This window comes from Rutilus rutilus (genome assembly GCF_951802725.1).
Source record: "Rutilus rutilus genome assembly, chromosome: 8".
Taxonomy (NCBI): Eukaryota; Metazoa; Chordata; class Actinopteri; order Cypriniformes; family Leuciscidae; genus Rutilus; species Rutilus rutilus.
Genome location: NC_140222.1, coordinates 14601677 through 14620808, shown reverse-complemented (window position 1 = coordinate 14620808; position 19132 = coordinate 14601677). Strand labels below are relative to the sequence as shown.

Genomic DNA, 19132 nt, shown 5'->3' with positions numbered 1-19132 from the left:
AGCATTCGTTTCTCGTCCTTAATTCGGCCTGTTTTGAAGGATGCATCTGATGTTTCCTTTGCGGCCTTCAATCACCCACAATCCAATGCACATTCCAATTTACCAAAATAAACTGATAGAAAATGAGTTGGAGTTTATTATGAAATGTAAGACAAGAATAATGTACATTGAATACATTGAATGTACAGCCGTCCACGGTCTCCCAGTGGCTTATTTTATTGTCAGTTTAGTGTTAGTGATTCATTTACAGCAAAACAAAAGATAACATCTATGCTTTCATGTCCGAAAACATCATAAACTCAGACAAGAGCCCTATTTAAGGGTATAGGGGGCGATTTTTGAATTGTTTTCCCCCATACTATGAGTCCTATGGGGGCCATCAACTGTTTGCTTACCCATATTCTTCAAAATATCTTCTTTTGTGTTCAGTAGAAGAAATTAATTCACACAGGTTTGGAACAACACAAGGATGAGTATGATGATGACAGAATTTCCATTTATTGGGTAAACATCCCTTTAATGTCTGACTCCATGAATCTTTTAGAGCAGCTTTTCAAGGTGAATCTTTCCAGACAGTCATTTGAAACCAAACAAATGTCTTGCCTGTCAGTGATGAAGAAGGTTTTATTAAGCTGAACTTATTTGTGAATGACTCTTTACTTTATTTCCTAAAGTTAGATTCGGACAATAATTGATATGCTGCTCCACTATGATATATATTTATATGGCCCCATCTGTTAACAGTAGAGCTATTCTTGTAGAGGTAAACTCTAGTTTTGCACACTAGAGAGTGCTCGTCTATGACTCTCTAATAACAGGGGCTCAGAGTTTAGCTGGTTAGCATAGCCTTGTTAGGCCCTGCTGTTAGATACTGTAATTATACCATTTTATAGGCAAACATCATCTTTCCTTTGATGGTAATTAAATGGTAGTAAAGTATTTTTGGATGCTTTTAATAGTGTAAACTAGACGTGTGTTTTTCCACTGTCTGCTGAAGGAATTTTTAATATAGAGCTATCAGTGAGTCACATGACATTATGATTCAGGCGGTTGCCGTCTGTCATGCTACACTGCTAGTAGGTCAAAAAAGGTTTGCTACTGGAAAAGCATCACTGTTCAAAGCAATTACTCAATTGCAATGCATTTTTTTATTTTTTATTATTTACTTACTTTTAAAATGATTGTTTCTTTGACATTAACAGATCAACATAAGATGTGTGAACCTAGGCGTGGTAACAAGATTAGTGGAAACTTCTCAGAAATAACTAAGTGTTGCTTTTGAGCTGCAAATAACTAACTGAACCTAACACTTCTTATCTGTAGGATCACAACAGGAGTAAATGGGGTCATGGATATATAGAGAGATGCAAATGCTGCTAAATACATACACATAGTAATTTAAATGACAATAATATTTCACATTCACACAGTAAGATCTCACAGAGAATATATTTTGAATTGAATTTATTTCAGGATAACCCCTTGAGATGTAACATCTCATTTTCAAGGGGGTCCTGTGCATATGACACAAAGGCACAAAGGTTATACATAGACACAAAGGTTAATCACACAGTACATATACAAAAAAGAAAAACACAAACGCAAACATATAAACAAAACAATACCTCGCTCACCTGCCCTTGCCCCCACAATTAACATAGCACACATATTAAAGTATATTGACAAATAATCACCCGAATGCATTAAACAACTAATGCGTCATTTATCAATATACCTTATGACAAAATGTAACATATAGAATAACATCACATCTCACATAGAAATGAAAGAAAATCAGGGGAAAAAAATGACAAAGAAAGTCATAATTATATAGGTTTTTACATAAACCATTTACAGCCATGGTCAGAATTGATGGCACCCCTGGTAAATATGATCAAAACTGGCTGTAAAAAATACATCTGCATCGGTTATCCTTTTGATCTTTCATTCAAAAAATTGGCAAAATTCTAACCTTTCATTGAAGTAAAAGATAGTGAAAATGGGGGGGGTCACATTATGAAATAAATGTTTTTCTCCAAAACACGTTGGCCACAAGATACCAGCTCTGAGTCTTCTCTTATAATGCCTGATGAGTTTGGAGAACACCTGACAAGAGATCAGCGATCATTCCTCCATACAGAATCTCTCCAGATCCTTCAGATTCCCAGATCCATGTTGGTGCTTCTTCTCTTCAGTTCAGCCCACTCATCAGGTCAGGGGACTGGGACGGTCATGGCAGAAGCTATATTTTGTGCTCCCTAACACATTTTTGTGTTGATTTTGATGTTTGTTTTGGATCGTTGTCCCGAAGGAAGATCCAACCACGGCCCATTATAAGATTTCTAGCAGAAGCCGCCCGGTTTTGATTTTTTTATCTGTTGATATTTGATAGAATCCACAATGCCATGTATCTCGTGGTTCCATCACAGAAAGCCACAAAATCACTTTCCAGATCATTCTCATTCACAGTTCCATGCTGGTGGAACACTCTCCCCACCCTTATCCGGAATGCTGAATCCCTGACAACATTCAAAAAACAGCTGAAAACCCATCTCTTCCATGAGCACCTAAACTCATAAAAAAAAAAAAAAAAAAAAAAACCTTTCCCTTAAAATCCCACCTATCATGCTTATGCTACTCTGAATAATGCCTGAACTTCGTATTCTGAACACTTCTTGCGTTGTTGTTGTCTTTTGCCTCTTCATGATGACTCGCTTAATTTAGTCCTGATTTGTAAGTCGCTTTGGATAAAAGCGTCTGCTAAATGACTAAATGTAAATGTAAATGTAAATGTATCTGAATAAGAAGTCCAGGACCTCCAGCAGAAAAATAGGCCCACAACATTAAAGATCCAATGGTATATTAAACTGTACACATGGGGTATTTTTTATCCTTGTGTGCACCAAACCCATCTAGTGTGTTTGCTGGCAAAAAGCAAGAACCCTGTGCCGTTTGAAGTTCCAGTCGTGTCTGACAACTGAATATGCTAGAGGTTGTTTTTGGATGAGCGAGGAGCATTTTTCTTGAAACCCTCCCAAACAACATGTGGGGATGTAGGTTTTTTTTTTTTTTTTTTGGCTTTCTGATCCCCAAGACTCAACTAATCTCTGCAATTCTCCATCTGTGATCCTTGAAGAGTCTTTGGCCACTCAAACTTTCATCCTCACCGTGCATTAAGGCAATATAGACACACGTCCTCTTCCAGGCAGATTCGTCACATCTTTAGTTGATTGTAACTTCTTAATTATTGCCCTGATTGTCAAAATGGGGATTTTCAATTCTTTAGATATTTTCTTACAGCCACTTTCTATTTTGTGATGCTCAACAATCTTTTAATGCACATCAGAACTATATTATTTGGTTTCACTCATTGTGATGGATGATTCAGGGAATTTGGCCTTTGTGTTTCCTCATATTTAAACTCCTGTGAAACAATAAGTCATAGCTAGACAATTTCATGTTCCTAGTCACCCTGGTGAGCTAAAAAAGGTAAATATTAATGGGAATATATTTAAAAGATATTTTACTCGTAAAAAATTATAGGGGTGCCAATAATTGTGGCCAATGTGTTTTGGAGAACCCCCCCCCCCCCCCCCCCCCCCCCCACACACACACACACACACACACACACACACACTTTCAATTCTTTTACTTCAATGAAAGGTTAGAATTTTGCACATTTTTTTTATGAAAGATCAAAAGGATAAACAATGCAGATTTATTTTTTACAGCCAGTTTTGATCATATTTACCAGGGGTGCCATCAATTCTGACCATGACTGTATATGGAATACCATTGGTGTCCCTAATTACAAGAACATGTAGTTTTAAGAAAAGAAAAAAAGTGACGATTTGAATAAACCCAGTGAAGAAATAGACCTCAAAAGAAGAGGAAGGTTATTCCAGTCATGAGGGGTTTTATATTGAAATGCTCTACCAGCTACAGAGAATAACCTTGGTACCGTAAAAAATGTTGGACATTGGAGGTGTCTAAGTGAGTATGTTGAGCAATAGGGTATTAAGTGCTGTTTAAGGTATGCAGGACAATTAGAATAAACACATTTAAAAATAAACAAAATCCAGTGAGGTGATATACGCCCGTATATATACTGTATATCACCTCATATTTAGAATAAACACTTTCCATTCTGTACTTTATTTTACAGTAAATGTTATGTTTTGCATAAAGAGAAAGTAATTTGAGAAAATTGTGGAAGTTGTTCAACCCCACAAGATTCACACATTCACACTATTCACACCTCAAGACATGCAAACACTGATACACATTAACCACAAACGTCCAGTACAGACACGTTCTCTTGCTCATGCTCTCAACAGATAAAACCACATTTCTTTCCAGATCTAAAACTGAGGCCTTCTGTGGTTTGAGTCTGTTGAATGGAATACTGTAAAAATACACCAAAAACATCTGTTTGTTGCTAATATTTAAACCAAAATTAAATGTGTACTGTTATTCTACAGTTTCATGTATATCAATCATTGACTTTTGATCTGAATGCATTGAGAATGTGCTGTTAGGACATATAAAATGGCTGTTGGGATTTCTTGACCACACACAGAGTAAAACTTAAAAATACCCTGTTCAAAATAAATACAAATATCTGAGCCATTTCCGTGTGAGATTTAACATCAATCCCAGTAGGGCATCTTGTAAATTGTAGGTTTTGGGATTGTTGAGAATCCACACAAGGGTTTTAAGAGCTCAGATGAAACTATAGACTCACAACCCTAAAGTAAATGTTCAAAGCTAGAAACTGTTGAATAAAATCCAGTTAATGTCCCATGATGCTTAACTATCTCTATGTGATTTTTTTGTGCTTTTAACCTTTACTATTACTGAAACACACATTACCATGCTGGATCACAATAATCAGAAAAAAAAAAAAAAACACAACACAAACAAAACCTTTTTAGAATAAGTAACATTGATGTTCAGAGTTTACATGCACTTTGGTTTACTGCAGCATTATGAAACGCAGTGTAAGTGTCATGCTCTTAATGCTCTTAACCTTCATACAATGGCTGATATCATTAATCTGCTTTAATTAAACCTTGGTTACTTTAGCTATCTCTCACACACATGCACCTTTCAGAAAACAGTAAGAACGTATGCAAGCATGAGCACTGATTTTGAATCTTAAACAGCTTTGTTGCAAATATCTTTCTTGTGCATGAAAACCTTATTGATAAGAGCATCAATAATGAGAAAAAAAGCCTCACAGAGAATGTAATTAACGTCTGGTGACGACACCTGCGTACATCACCTCATCCTCCTGGGGCCTGTACCATGAAGCCGGTTTAGGTGGCTAGCCAGCTATGTTTCAGTTTAGTTTCCACCAACCGGGTTTTAGGTACTATGAAAGTAGCTCGGCTTTAATCGGTGTTCGTCGCCATGGTATCTTACGCTGCACGGCTAACCTGCTCCGGGGCAGGTTATGTTCTGGATTCAAGATCTCAGACTGAAGTTTGACCAATCAGCTGAGAGCAAAGAAACATATAGGTGACGTAACTAATTCCCAGTCTGTTGCAATGGCTTCACCTTTTCTTCCAAATCCGGTGGACATCTCAGCGCAAATTGTTTGACGAGCACTTCGTAGAGAAAGAGTTTTTAGCCAGAAAAAATCCCCTTGTCTTTCCTGATAGTTTACTTTTATGAAAGATGGAGAATAAGACAAAGAAGGAATGTCTTATCTTTGCGAACTTCTTGAGCCGCACATAAAGAATTGAACACGTCAAATTCATGCACTTACTGTACCGCAAATGGTATTGTGTTGCGTTTTTTTGCAAGTGGTACATAATTGCACGGTGGGTGACGCACAGAAGCTAGGGGAAAACCCGGTTTGTCAAACCATTCGCAAGGTGGTCCTCGCTCTGCAGGAGTGCATTAATAGTTTCATTAATAGTGTTCCCCAGACATTTATCGACCATGTCCATAAAAGAGGGCTTTTATAAAATTGCGGTAAGATATATTGATAGGGTGACATCACATGAACACAAGTATTAGAATTTTTTAAAAAAAGAAAATTTCTAAAATGTACTATACAATACAGTATAATTATGTTAAGAATAATTTTAAATCTTTTTTATTATTATTCTGTTAATCTTATGATAGGATTCCCTAGAGTTATTGGAGCAATAGACTGCACACATGTTGCAATCTCCACTGCTCTAGGAGAACATGAGGCAGATTGTTAATAGGAAGTCCTTTCACAGCCTTAATGTTCAAGTAGGCATACATGTGAGATGATTATTTTCTGTGAGATGAATCTTTAAATTAATAGTAACATTAACAGATATAACAATGATCTACTAAACATTTCATCTGCAGACGACTTGTGGTGATCATGAACGTATGATCACAAGTTTGGATGCCAAATGGCCTGGCTCCAGTGCTTGACTCACGAATTTTCCGTGAGTCTGTGTTGTGTCAGCGCTTTGAGGAAAGCAAGTTAAATTTGGTACAGTACAAAACACTTAATTTGAACTGAGATAGAAAAACCTACACAATAACCCCCTATCATGACCCTCAGACAGGGCCACAGCACCGCTTCAATGTGGCCCTCAGTAAAACCAGAGTGAAGATCGAGATGACCTTTGGCATCCTAAAGGCACATTTCAACTGTGTTCGGCCCTTAAGAGTCACCAGAGCCGGCATCACAGATAGTGGCTGCATGTGCCATTCTACACAATATAGCCACTATTAGAACAGAGCGAGAACCACCACAAAACCAGCTTCTCCCCGATGAAACTGACCTGATCACACTTGACCACCCAGCTGGTGCAGATGTAGATGCAATCACCATACAATATTACACTTAATAAAAGCACATTGAAACTGAAGATAGGCCTCAAACTGTTTTATTGGTTTTGTGGGATGGGAGGGAGAAAGAGAGCAAGAGAAAGTTGCATTAATAAATATTCATACTAAAGTGTTACTTGGTTAAATAAGTTCACATACTGAGGTCAGTTTGATCCAGCAGTTTGATCTCTAATTTTATTTATTTTATTTGTAGCCTCCTCAGCTCACAGTCCAGCTCCTTTAGTGTGCAGTCTAGTTTGAGCCTCCTTTAGTGTGCAGTCTAGTTCAAGGCTCCTTTTGTAAAGGGCCCTGACTGAGTCTGTTTCCACCTGAAACATAATTCCACCACAAACATGATCTTTACAAGTTTTCTGGAGGCTAATCAAATCACAAAAAGTTCCTTGACTTCCTACAAACACAGGACTGACTGTAATTTATGTCAAGGTTTTTAAATCCTTGTTCACATTTCTTCTGAAGCCCATTGAGGTAGAGTAAATCCTACAATAAAAGAGATGTGTAAGGGCCAGTCTCTGTTTTATGCCACACATTCAAATGTTTGCCATAGTAAAAAGCCTAGTGCATTCACCTCAGTAACTGTCTCAGAACACACATACAGTGTCTTCATCATTTCCTCCACCCCAATAAATAGGCCAATATAAAGCATAACTGTTGTAAAGCAGGTTATGTTTCTGGTGTTCTGTCTGCTGCATACTGACCTCTGTGTGGGAGACTGTGTGCATGTGTGTTGGCTTCAACAGGGACACTGTATTTCCCTCTACTGCAGAACATAGAGTCAGCCATATTTAAAACTTCAAAAAGTAGTAATGTAGGCTATTGCACACGTAGGCTACCCAGTGTTACTTGCTAAGAGGAGCCAGCACCAGGGTCAGATTGTACAGCACCTGTAATCCTATCCATAATCGGCCGTCTATTATTGCTACTCAGAGCCAACTCCTCCGCCAGTTTATTCTGGAGGAGTGTATTCTGGAGGAGTGGCCCTCCAGCGGTTTTCTGAATTTCACTCTTTATTTCTGTTTGCTGCAAACAAGTGTTTGTGATAAAATGTTCACAAAAATAATAAAAGGTTGTGGTAAATACTCACCTTTTTGAATTATATTTTTTATATTTTGTCTTTATCTGCCGTCAAGAACGTTTGGAGTTAGGGTTGCATCTAAAAATCAATGAATATTAATCTTTCTTAGTATATACATCATATGCACATTTTTTATATAAAAATAGGCTAAAATATATACATCATTTTACATGAATATAGAACGTATTTGTTTAACTTACACATTAACGTAATCAGCAGACCGTATTGGTTCGAGCTTGAAATACGTATTTAAATTCATCATAATTCTGAACGATTATCTCTTGTTCCTCCGCGGAAAAATATATCGCTCTCGCTCTATCCATATCGAACGCGATTGGTTGTTCGGTGCCAGCGTCACTTTGGTATGTGCTTGTGGAGTAATCATAGCTTAAAGATCAAAGCCTGAGTTGAAAGAGAAAGTTGATGAGCTGCGTCATGGTACCAATAAAGCCTGATCGCATCGGTTTGGTTTTGTCGACTCAAAACCAATCCTGTAACCCTGAGTTTGTTCAACTATCATCATGGTACAGGCCCCTGTTTAACACTCTGAAAGAAAACACAAACACAGAACATACAAAGAGAACATTTATCAATATTCATAGAATGGAATGGCAGTTTTAGTAAAAAAAACATCTAGCCTTATATGGATATCTATGGATTTAGGCATTGACAGGACAGGCACATGCTAGGGCTGCTCGATTCTGTCATAAGAGGTAAGAGAGGACCCAAAAGCGAAAGTGCAAAATAACAATGTCTTTAATGATAAACAAGGGAATTGACTCCTGGGGCCCGTTCTTCGTACGTCGCTAACTCAGTTAGCTGGATTTGATTGTTGGCGATTTGGCATGATCTTGGATTGTTTGGTTCTTCGACGCTCATCCTGGACTTGCTGTCATAGCAACAGGTGCACAATCTTAAACCTGCTCGTGAGCAGGCTTATTTCATGTTAACAGGATTAGACTGTGCATGGCTTCATAAGCGGAGCTGATACAGGAAGTCCAGCGCAGCGCGATAGTGCACTTTCTGAGATATATATTTTTTCTCGTGACTTGTGAGATTGTCGTTTACATTATTAATTTGTTGGAAACGCACATTTATTTTCGATTTGTCGGAGTCGGGCTTTAACTACAGCACAAACTGTTTGCATTGCCCTAAGATTATTTGCGAGTGACTCTTTCCTTTACACTATTTGTCCCATGCCTTTCCTGTCTCGTGTAGCACATGTGGTGTTTTGTGTTCCTGTCTCTGTCTCAAATCCCACCCTCCTTGTTATCTCATTATTGGTTTCATTTGCCCCACCTGTTGTTCCCTCATTATCTGCCTGATTTGTCCCTTTTATAAGTTCCTTGGTGTTTGCAGTCTGTGTCGGATCGTTGTCTTGTATACGTTCCCCGGTTTCCCGTGACCCTCTGGTATGTTTGTTTTTGAAGTTGTTTTGTATTATATTGTGTTTTCCCCCCTTGTGGGTTTTTGTTTTACTTTTTTTCTTTTATTAAATAAACCATTCTTTCCGCATTTGAGTCCTCACCTAGTTTTCTTTAGTTATAACGTAACATAATGATCCGACCATGTCGAGGACTCAGTGAAGGAATTCACGTCACACCCCCCCCCCCCCCCCCCCGTCTCGTGCCCCCACTATGAATCGTATTCTTCGTTTTCAGTTGCCAAGTTCCCTCCGCCAACAAGGGGCTGACCTGAGGAAGTTTGCGGTCGAATTCCTTATAGGGGCGGAGGGTTTAAGACTGAATGAAGACCATGGACTGGGTTCTCAGGAGGGCGGATGATGGGAGTACCTTTGAGGCAATGGTGGAGGGTCTCACTCGTTTGCAGGAGCGAGAGGCCAGGAAGGTGGTCCCTGTTCCGGTGGTCACAGTTCAGGTGGTCCCTGTTCCGGTGGTCCCAGTGTTGGTGGTCCCGAGTCCGGTGGTTCCAGTTCCGGTGGTTCTAGTGCCGGTGAGGAAAAGACGGAGGAGGAAAAGAAAGGCCTCCTCAACAACTTGTCCGGTGGCTCCTAACCCAGAGACCATGCCGGAGGTGACTGCCATCCCTGACACACCGCTCAGGCGCCCTGCTCTGCCGGCCCCGCTCAAGCTGCTCACCCTGCCGGCGCCACCCCTGCGACCTGGCACGTCTGCCGATCCAGAGACTGTTCAGGTCACGTCTGCCGATCCAGAGACTGTTCAGGTCACGTCTGTCGATCCAGAGACTGTTCACGTCACGTCTGCCGAGCCAGTGTCTTCGGACAAGATGGCCGCCGCTGAGCCTGTGTCTCCGTACAAGATGGCCACCGACGAGCCTGTGTCTGTTCCTGAGCCGGTGTCTGTGTCTGTTCCTGAGCCGGTGTCTGTGTCTGTTCCTGAGCTGGTGCCTGTTCCTGTTCCGTGGCCGCCCGAGTGGTTGTCTCCGCCATGGCCGCCCGAGAGGATTCTCTCCACCATGGCCACCCGAAGGGTCGTCTTCGCCATGGCCGCCTGAAGGGTCGTCTCCGCCCTGGCCGCCTGATGGACTGTCTGCTCCACCCTGGCCGCCTGAAGGGTCGTCTCCGCCCTGGCCTCCCGAACTCTGTGGGCCGCCCTGGCCTCCCGAACTGTCCATTTCCCTTGTTCCACCCTGGTCTATCCTTCCTGTTCCCCCTGTTCCACCCTGGTCTTTCCATCCTGTCTCGCCCTGGTCTCTCCTTCCTGTCCCGCCCTGGTCTGTCCCTCCCGTCCCTCCCTGGTCTGTTCCTCTCTGGTCTGTCCTTACCATCCCTAGTGGAGCGTCTGGTAGCCGCTCCTTAAGGAGGGGGTAATGTCACATGCCTGTCCTGTCTCGTGTAGCACATGTGGTGTTTTGTGTTCCTGTCTCTGTCTCGATCCCACCCTCCTTGTTATCTCATTATTGGTTTCATTTGCCCCACCTGTTGTTCCCTTATTACCTGCCTGATTTGTCCCTTTTATAAGTTCCTTGGTGTTTGCAGTCTGTGTCGGATCGTTGTCTTGTATACGTTCCCCGGTTTCCCGTGACCCTCTGGTATGTTTGTTTTTGAAGTTGTTGTTTTGTGTTATATTGTGTTTTTCCCCCTTGTGGGTTTTTGTTTTACTTTGTTTCTTTTATTAAATAAACCATTCTTTCCGCATTTGAGTTCTTACCTAGTTTTCTTTAGTTATAACGTTACACTATTGGAGATGCGGAGAACTTGATGGAAAGTGCTGTCTGTCGTGTTATTCAGAGTTTTCCTGGCGCTTTTAGGTTTAAAAAACAGTTTTAGTTTTTTTTGTGGCATTTCCAAGCCACTTAAGACCCAATGTTGTAAAGCAGTTTTGTTAAAGCAGTTTTTTTTTTTTTTTTTTTTTTTTTGGCTATCAATTTTTAATGAAGATCATGCAATCATGACCATGCTGATTACAGTATATGTCACTCAGGCTTCACTAACGTGATTGGTACCATAGACTATAGGCTAGATATAGACTGCCATCAAGGTCTCAATGAAGGGGATTATGTGCAGAAGGGGGTTCACAATGTTAATGTGCTGTTTTGCTACTGTTGCTACCAATTAACTGTTATGGTACTGAAAAACAAAAAAAAATCAAGATTGTTTGCAGCGTTTCATTGCATTTATTGCGTTTCATAGCCATTCATTGCATTTATTCTTAAAATTACCCAGACACTGGCAGAAAAATGATATGACCTTTGTAAGGATATGACCCTGAGAGTGTCACACTGCTTAACTGCAGGATCACTGCATGAGTATGTTTGCTCACTGAAATCACCCACATTTCGAAGATAATAAATTGGCGAAATAATTGTGCAAGTGTAAAATTAACTGATGACCATTTTACAAATAAAATGAAGTATGTTATTAAAACTAGTTTAATCTAAAAATAGGCCTAAACCAAAACCAATTTGCTGCCTTTGATGCAGATGCTGAATTAAAATGATTGTTTTGAAATTGTGCGATACCATATACTGTAGATCTGTGGGCGTCGCTGGACCCTTTTTGAAATACACTGTGCCCCAGTAAAATATTGCTGATAAATCATTTTCTGATATTGTAGATTACTTTCGACCCTAGAATATTCCTTTGTGTTTTCTATCAGCTGTTTAGAATCAGAAATAGCAATGCCAGAATAATGAGCGAATCACTATTGATCTAATTAAACAGGTTTAGAAAATGGTCTGAAATGGTTTGTGATTCAGTTTGATTCGTTCAAACAGTTCACTCAATCTCTGATTTGTTTGCACACCAAAATAATGCAATATTTTATAAGACAGAATACAAAAAGTGCCCTGGATGAGTTTCTATATTAGATTATAATCCAGGAAACAAACATGCAAATGTCGTCTTTGCCAAAGATGAAGCATGTGTGCATTACAGCATAAACCCCGCCCCTGATGATGACATAATTTAATGCCATTTTAATAACTATATCCTCAAATCTTGAAACACAATATACTTATATTTTGACATACATTAATATCCACAATGAACAATTTGCTTTTTCAATGCTTTTATTAATTTGAGGAGCGTTTCAGAGAAGATACTGAAAAGAGATGAAAGTTTAGAAGAGATTTGATTTCAGAATACATTTATGAAAATATGTCGGAAAAATTTTGTAAATATTGTTCAATCAAAGTAACTGTGGAGCATGACGGTCTTGCAGGTTCTTAACACAAATATAGGGACGTGAGTGAAAACAGCCCCTGTCGTTCCAGCAACGTTTAGCTGTAAGGTGAAATAATGAAATAAGTTATTCTGATCATTATAATGGTATTAGAATCAAAATAAAATGGAATATTTAATTTAAGGCACTTTGTGAAATCCAAATTGAGTGATTTCATGTAAAATTGTAGGATTGTAAATTATAATTGAAAGTATTAAAAAACAGACTGCATTCTTACAGGAATGGTTGATCTCCAAACAGTTCTGATAACCATGTGGATTTTTGTTAGGTTCTCCAGCGCACCAGTGGGTATACAGAAACACAGTTCCGTCACTCCACATCCAATGTCCATCCTAAAGAGTGAAGAGAGAGAGTGAATACAAAGAGTGCACTACAGTTGTCAGACTTCAGGAAGAAGCCAATTAAGTTCAGATTTGAAGTAAAATCATCTTCATTAGAAACTTTGCCTTTACTGTTTAAAGCAGAACTTTTAGTTTAGACAAACAAATAGGTCTCTTTACACTCTCTTTACAAAAAATGTTGGGTTATTTTTTCAGTATGTTGGTAGTTTTCTTGTGCTACCCAGAGCTTGGGTCAGACGTAACAAACCAGGGAGTGTTATTTATCGCAGGCTTTTGCCACAGGTCTCTTCAGGAGAGAGCGCAGCACCGTCAAAATGGTGTAGGCCTATGTCTTCTTTAAAATACAGGTTTGTGTACATTTAATTTTATCTTTAAATTCGTTATTGTGCTGTATATTGTTTACATTTTATGCAAAGCAACATACAGAGGCGTGATGTGAAGGCCTCATTATGCTTCTGCGTCAACTCCACGGCCTAGCTACGCCGTCACTCCGACGGCGTCGTGGCCGTTTTATGGTTCTGCGTCGGGTTGCGTTGCATCGCGGTGCATTTCACCGCCAGAACGCTAGAGGGGTGTGTGGTTCGCAAATCTCTTTGCTAGTTTGTTTTGGTTCCATGTGCCGGTTCCGCTTTTTCAAATGGCGGTATAGCGGGAGGGGGAAACCGGAAAAGCTACACTCTGGAAATGATGTATAATCTGACCAATCACAGCCCTTGCGGTCTGCGTCGCCTCGACGCATAGTTAAAATTTTTTGGAGGTGCACGTCGAGCTACGGCGGAGGGGTCGGAGAGGAGTTTGCGGCGACGCATAGGCGTCTGCGGGGGTACGCCGTCGATTCGACGCAGAAGCATAAAACAGCCTTGAGTCACCTTTTACACTAGTGTCGCGTGATTCGCGTCGGTCTTTTTGCCTGATGGAAACGTCTGATGCCTTGCATAAAGTTTTATTCAAAAATATACAGAACATAAATACGTATGATATTAAAATATGTTCTCAGAACTGTGCACTGACTGTTAATGGAGATGTTATGTATTCAGTCAAAGCATATTTCATATTACGAGTGAAACGCAGGGCGGCGGTCTAAAGTTCTCCCGCTGAACATGACACAAATTTCGACCCCCTGCCAAATTATCACCGCCCTCGTTGAAGTCAGTACCTGACTGCCTAATCCTAACCCCACGCCCTCCCCCTCCCCCTCCCCCACAACTAATCCTAAACCTACCAATGCTGGGGGGGGAATAATTTGGCTGGGTCGAAATTCGGCACAACACCTGTTCGAGATCCAGCGCCGTTTTCGGTGGAAACGGGACAACAGATGTCGATTACACTTGAATTATAATTATAAATGTTTAATTTTTACTTTTAATATTTCTTAAACGAGCTTAAATGTTGTCAATATGTATAAAAAATTATATAAAATATACGGTACTGTAAAATATGCAAGGAAATGATCATGCAAGCCATGTATCGAGTGTTTTAAAAAAAGTTTATAGGATTTAAGTTAATCCGTAGACATTCATTCATGTATGAAGGAAAGAAATAATAATAAAAAAGAATCAACTCTGATGGCTTAATCAACCCATTATGCTGGGTTAAATAAACAACCCAATTATCTGTAAATTTAACCCAGCATGAGCTCTGTCCTTTATTTACCCAGCCCTTGGGTTGTTTTTAACCCAGTGTTCTTTTAGAGTGTAGGACACACATTTGAACTTACTAAAGCATCATGAGCACCAACCCAAGTAGGTGTGGAAGGCGGCACCAGACTCAGCAGGAAATCATTTTCCCGTTTTTTACGCACAGATGCGAGATTCCCTCCAAGACTTTGACAGTTTCTCTAAAGAGACAGAATTTTTTTTTATTGTCAATATACAAAATCAAATGTTTTGTAGCATAAAGCAAAAATGACAACATTTTAGACATTTGCAAACAAAGTGTGCTGTAATTGATCTATTGATAAAATCCTCGTAACAATTTGCACTAACAAGTAAAGTTAAGTAAATTTTACTGCTCTGTACAACTTGCCTGTTATCAAGTAAAATCTACTTACTATTGAACTTCACATTCATTTGACATTTAATTGAAGTAATTAAGTAAATATTACTTAATAATATTTAATTTATTTAATTTCACATATAGAATAAAGTAACATCTACTTAACTAACTTCAGTAAATTTAACAAAATTAACTTTTTACTCAAAATAACACTGGATTAAACCACACATTTAAAGTGTATGCTTTACTTAAAAATATCTAACAAAATAAAACAATAAATATTGTATAAATTCCATACTTTATCTAAGTAAATAAAAGTAACAAACTACATGAACACAGAGACCTCAATACTTGGCACACAATGACGGTAACATTCGATAGATCGTTTTTGAGTATGACTGTGTTATTTTGCGTGGAAAATTTATCCAGATGTCACAAAACGGCAAGTTGTAAACCTAACAACAAAAGTGATGATAAAACAGAGTAAATGCATCTGGAAACCAGTGAAAAATAAACCTTATTAATTATTCATGCCCTAGTGCATGATGGTAACACCAGTATTATAAAAGTTGAGTAGGTTTTACTTAATTTTATATCATTGATATCAACGGTTTAATTTCCACGTGCTTGAATTAAGTACTTACAGTATATAGACTTTGTTTTTTTAATTCTTGCCTGAACTAGCTTTTCCATGTAGAAATTACATTTGTTTTTTTCTGTAGTATTTACTTCACCAGAGAATAATTTGTATCAGTTTAAATTAATAATTTGATACAATGCACTTATTGTGTACATAAATGTCTTTACATCTGTCTTTTAAGATGTAGTTAAAGACACCTAATATTAAGTTTGACCAAATCATCTTGTTGTACACATTACCTCTGCTTTGATCCATTTAGCCGGATGACAAAAGTACTTGTAGCATCGGAGTCCACGTTGTATCCATGTATCGGGGCATTTTCTGGCTAAATCAACATCCAGTCCATCCAGTCCATTAACATCTCTTGTAATGGCATCTCTTGTCACTGCAAATAATTTGTTTTTATTTTTTATTTATGTAGCTTATTTTATGTTTGTGTGATTATTTGCTGAAAATATGTGTACTTTATACACTGTAAACTCCTTAATAACCATGGAATTATTAGTCAATATAATATTTCATATTTCCAAAATGTTTAGGTTTTTACAAAATAAATGTCTTGGTTACCTTCTGTATTCACCATGGAGAAGATAATGAAAAGAAGCAGACAACTTTTCAGCATTGCCATGATGAACCTGAAATTAATAAGCAGGAAAAGTTAAATGTCTGCATGCACTCATACGCTGCACACTGCGATTCTCAATGCATTTAAAAGACAAAGCTCAAAAATACTTCAGGTAGAACATTTATTCAGAAGATTTCTGTTCCAAAAACTCACCTTGGTTTTCAAAATGTTGCCTTTAGCAGATTTTGTGAAGAGCCAGAGCCTGTGCAATACAGTTATATTCTCATATCTATTGAGTGAAGAGGGGTAATATTTATACACATAATATCAGGAAGTAACAACCGGTGCCCTGTGAAAAGAACAAACGTTACCATTTATGGCATATTAAAGGGTAACTAAACCCCTGGTCAGAGCCTGACTCCACCCACTGGCAATATCTGAATAATGCTGGAAAAGTAGACAGAGCCCAGTGGAGAGGGGGTGTGCATCTGAGACGCATCTCTCTGTAGGCAAGGGCATGGTTAGCTGGTTCCCTCTGAAGTCACCAGCCACCACAACTTCCAATAGGAAAATTCAACTGCAGTAGCCACTGTTCAACCTGAAGAGGGCAGCACTCAGACGTTTTTACACCATATATTGTAGAATTAAAACACTTTAAACCCAAATGTCAAAAAAAATTACTTGAATCAATGAACAGCATTAATAAAGCCCCAGTTTTACAGATCATTAACTAAAAAAAGTTTTTTAGGGTTTAGTTACCCTTTAAGAATGATAGAGGGGTCAAATTTTCAAATGTATGTGTGTGTCTTGTTGTCTACGTGTGAGTGTACCAGGGTTCGATGTTCTTAACTAAAAAAAAAAAGAAAAAAAGTAAAATTTACTTATTTTTTATTTTGCACGTTTTTGGACTCCTATTTTTTAAGTAAATGTGACATGTATGGACATTTAACCAAGTTAGGTAAAATTAACAAAGACCATAAGTAAATTTAAAGTTTGTATCAGCGATTTCAGCCCAAAAAAGGCCCAAACATAAACAATCACATTCATCTAATCTTTCCTAACGATCCGCTAGCTGCCCGCCCCATAAGCATGCCGTCAAAAAAACGCGTCTCTGTCGGCAGCCTAGGCTCTGAGATCTATCATATCTCGTGCACGGCTGCACGCGAAAACCTCACAACACCCACCCTCTGTCTGTGATTGGTTGGAACACTATTTATTTTGCTTTTGAGTGGTGGTGAAACCAATTGTTTTTGTGTGCAGATCTCAGAGCCTAGGCTGCCTACAGAGACACGTTTTTTGACGGCCTGCTTATGGGGCCACAACAGTCCAATGGACCAAAACAGTCCATTCCAGTGGAATAGAAGGGGGGCTTATAAAGCCTAAGACGAGCTGGTGGGAGATCTGCCATCATAGGTATGCTAGGTTGGGCACGCCACTTTTGACATTCAATACAGCCGAGTTGATGTTTCTTGATGGCTGCTCTGCCTCTCAACATCCAATAGTGACGTCTGAGCTCTGCAAGGACTCTTTCTGGTCCAGGATGAAGGAGATTGACATCATATTCCTTAATAAGGAGTTTAGTTATTTGATGACTAGGATCAAGAACTATGGGATGCAGGGCATTCATGTCTATATGTTCAGCATGATGCAGTCTTCCTCCAACCCTAATTAGCAGAGCATATTTATCATAATCAGGAGACAGAGACACTAGCCGGCTATTGAATGGTAAGGATCGGTTTGATGATAGAGCCTTAACCTCCTCTGGAAATGAGTCTCTCTGGACTTGTTGGAGAAGGAGCCTTTCTGCAGTAACAATAGCCGCTTTCCAACCAAGTAGTTACAGGAACTTAGTTATAGGAACTGTCCACTTCTAAACAGTTCTAAGAACTACTCTCACCCAAACTCGGTTTTGCTGTTTGCATTCACACTGGCCAAGTGGCCATAGGAACTGGTAGGAGGGGTAAGAGAGTGACGCAAGCACGGTGACTTTTATTTTGACGGCGCGACGGACCTTTATCTTGGCGGCGCTGAGAACGCCAGAGCAAACAATGCTCGCATTCTCTGTGTTCATTAGTTAGCGATCTGTCTAACTGTACTGTTTAACATGTTATTAGATAGAACTGTTATAGAAAGTAGACATTATATGAAAAAAGGTTCATGGAAAAAAAGGCCTATGCCGTGTGGTTGATGTCCTGTGTTGCTAGCTGAGCAGAAATACATAATCATGTTTGACTTGGTCCCCTCAAAATTGCATTGGATTTTCTCTTCAGCATAAAGGTTTAGAGACCCATCTATCACTGTTTTCCATGTTTGTATAGTTAGTTTCTGGAGTAAATATATTGGCTATAATCTGTGTGTTTACATTCTAGCTGTTTTAAAAATGGCGGGTGCTGGTGTTTTGCGTGCGTTCGGTCATCAGCGTACACTAACGTCACAGGTAGTTCCTATAGTACTGATTTAGACCCTACTCTGAAGTAGGACCTAAATTAGTTCCTACAAATGGAGTTCCTAGAACTAAAATCGTTCCTAGGTTCCTGCGGTGTGAACACGCTGACATCCGGGTACTTTACCAATAGTTCTAGGAACTGTGAAAATGTTCCTCCGGTCGGAAAGCGGCTAATGTTCAGCTACGTCTGCTGGCAATGTGGAAGATTGAGCCGCCCCGTGTAGGCATGCCACTGTGGCCTTTACCAAGTTTTTCCAGGTGTTATGCTGCTTTGCGTCTGGGAGTTGTACATCAGGACTAGTGCGTAGGTGCAGGCAGACTGCTGACTTCTTTAATTCAGTATCTGGTTCAGGGTCAGCAACTAGCATGATTGGCAAGGATGTTTCTGAATGATACAAAATGTCAGGTCCCTTAGCCCAACGGTATGATTGTGTCAACTCCTTTAAGGACTTTCCACGGGTAATGTCGTCTGCTGGATTATTGCCAGAATCCACATACCTCCAGGAATTAACATCTGTGAGGGATTGAATTGCAGCAACTCGAGTTCCTACAAATACTTTATACCTGCA

At 39.4% G+C, this 19132-nt stretch overlaps 2 protein-coding genes across 8 annotated transcripts in view; one reads left to right on the top strand and one right to left on the bottom strand.

The window, feature by feature from the left end:
• The window catches only part of l1td1 (LINE1 type transposase domain containing 1), a 169174-nt gene that overhangs the window by 2296 nt on the left and 147746 nt on the right, over nt 1–19132 (top strand). The gene's annotated exons all lie outside the window — the stretch shown is intronic.
• The window catches only part of LOC311295185 (galactose-specific lectin nattectin-like), an 81889-nt gene continuing 74157 nt past the window's right edge, over nt 11401–19132 (bottom strand). Inside the window, exons 1-6 of one of the 2 annotated variants that reach the window (XR_014628226.1) lie at nt 16331–16472; nt 16120–16187; nt 15792–15937; nt 14635–14754; nt 12794–12908; nt 12554–12617 (exon numbers count right to left, since the gene is read on the bottom strand). Coding sequence is in view for 1 of the 2 variants with exons in the window: in XM_084416429.1 (XP_084272555.1) it covers nt 12523–12617; nt 12794–12908; nt 14635–14754; nt 15792–15907 (446 nt within the window). In the remaining variant the exon portion in view is untranslated. Of the gene's footprint in view, nt 12618–12793; nt 12909–14634; nt 14755–15791; nt 15938–16119; nt 16188–16330; nt 16473–19132 lie in introns of those variants that run through there. The other variant, XM_084416429.1, reaches the window with a different exon arrangement.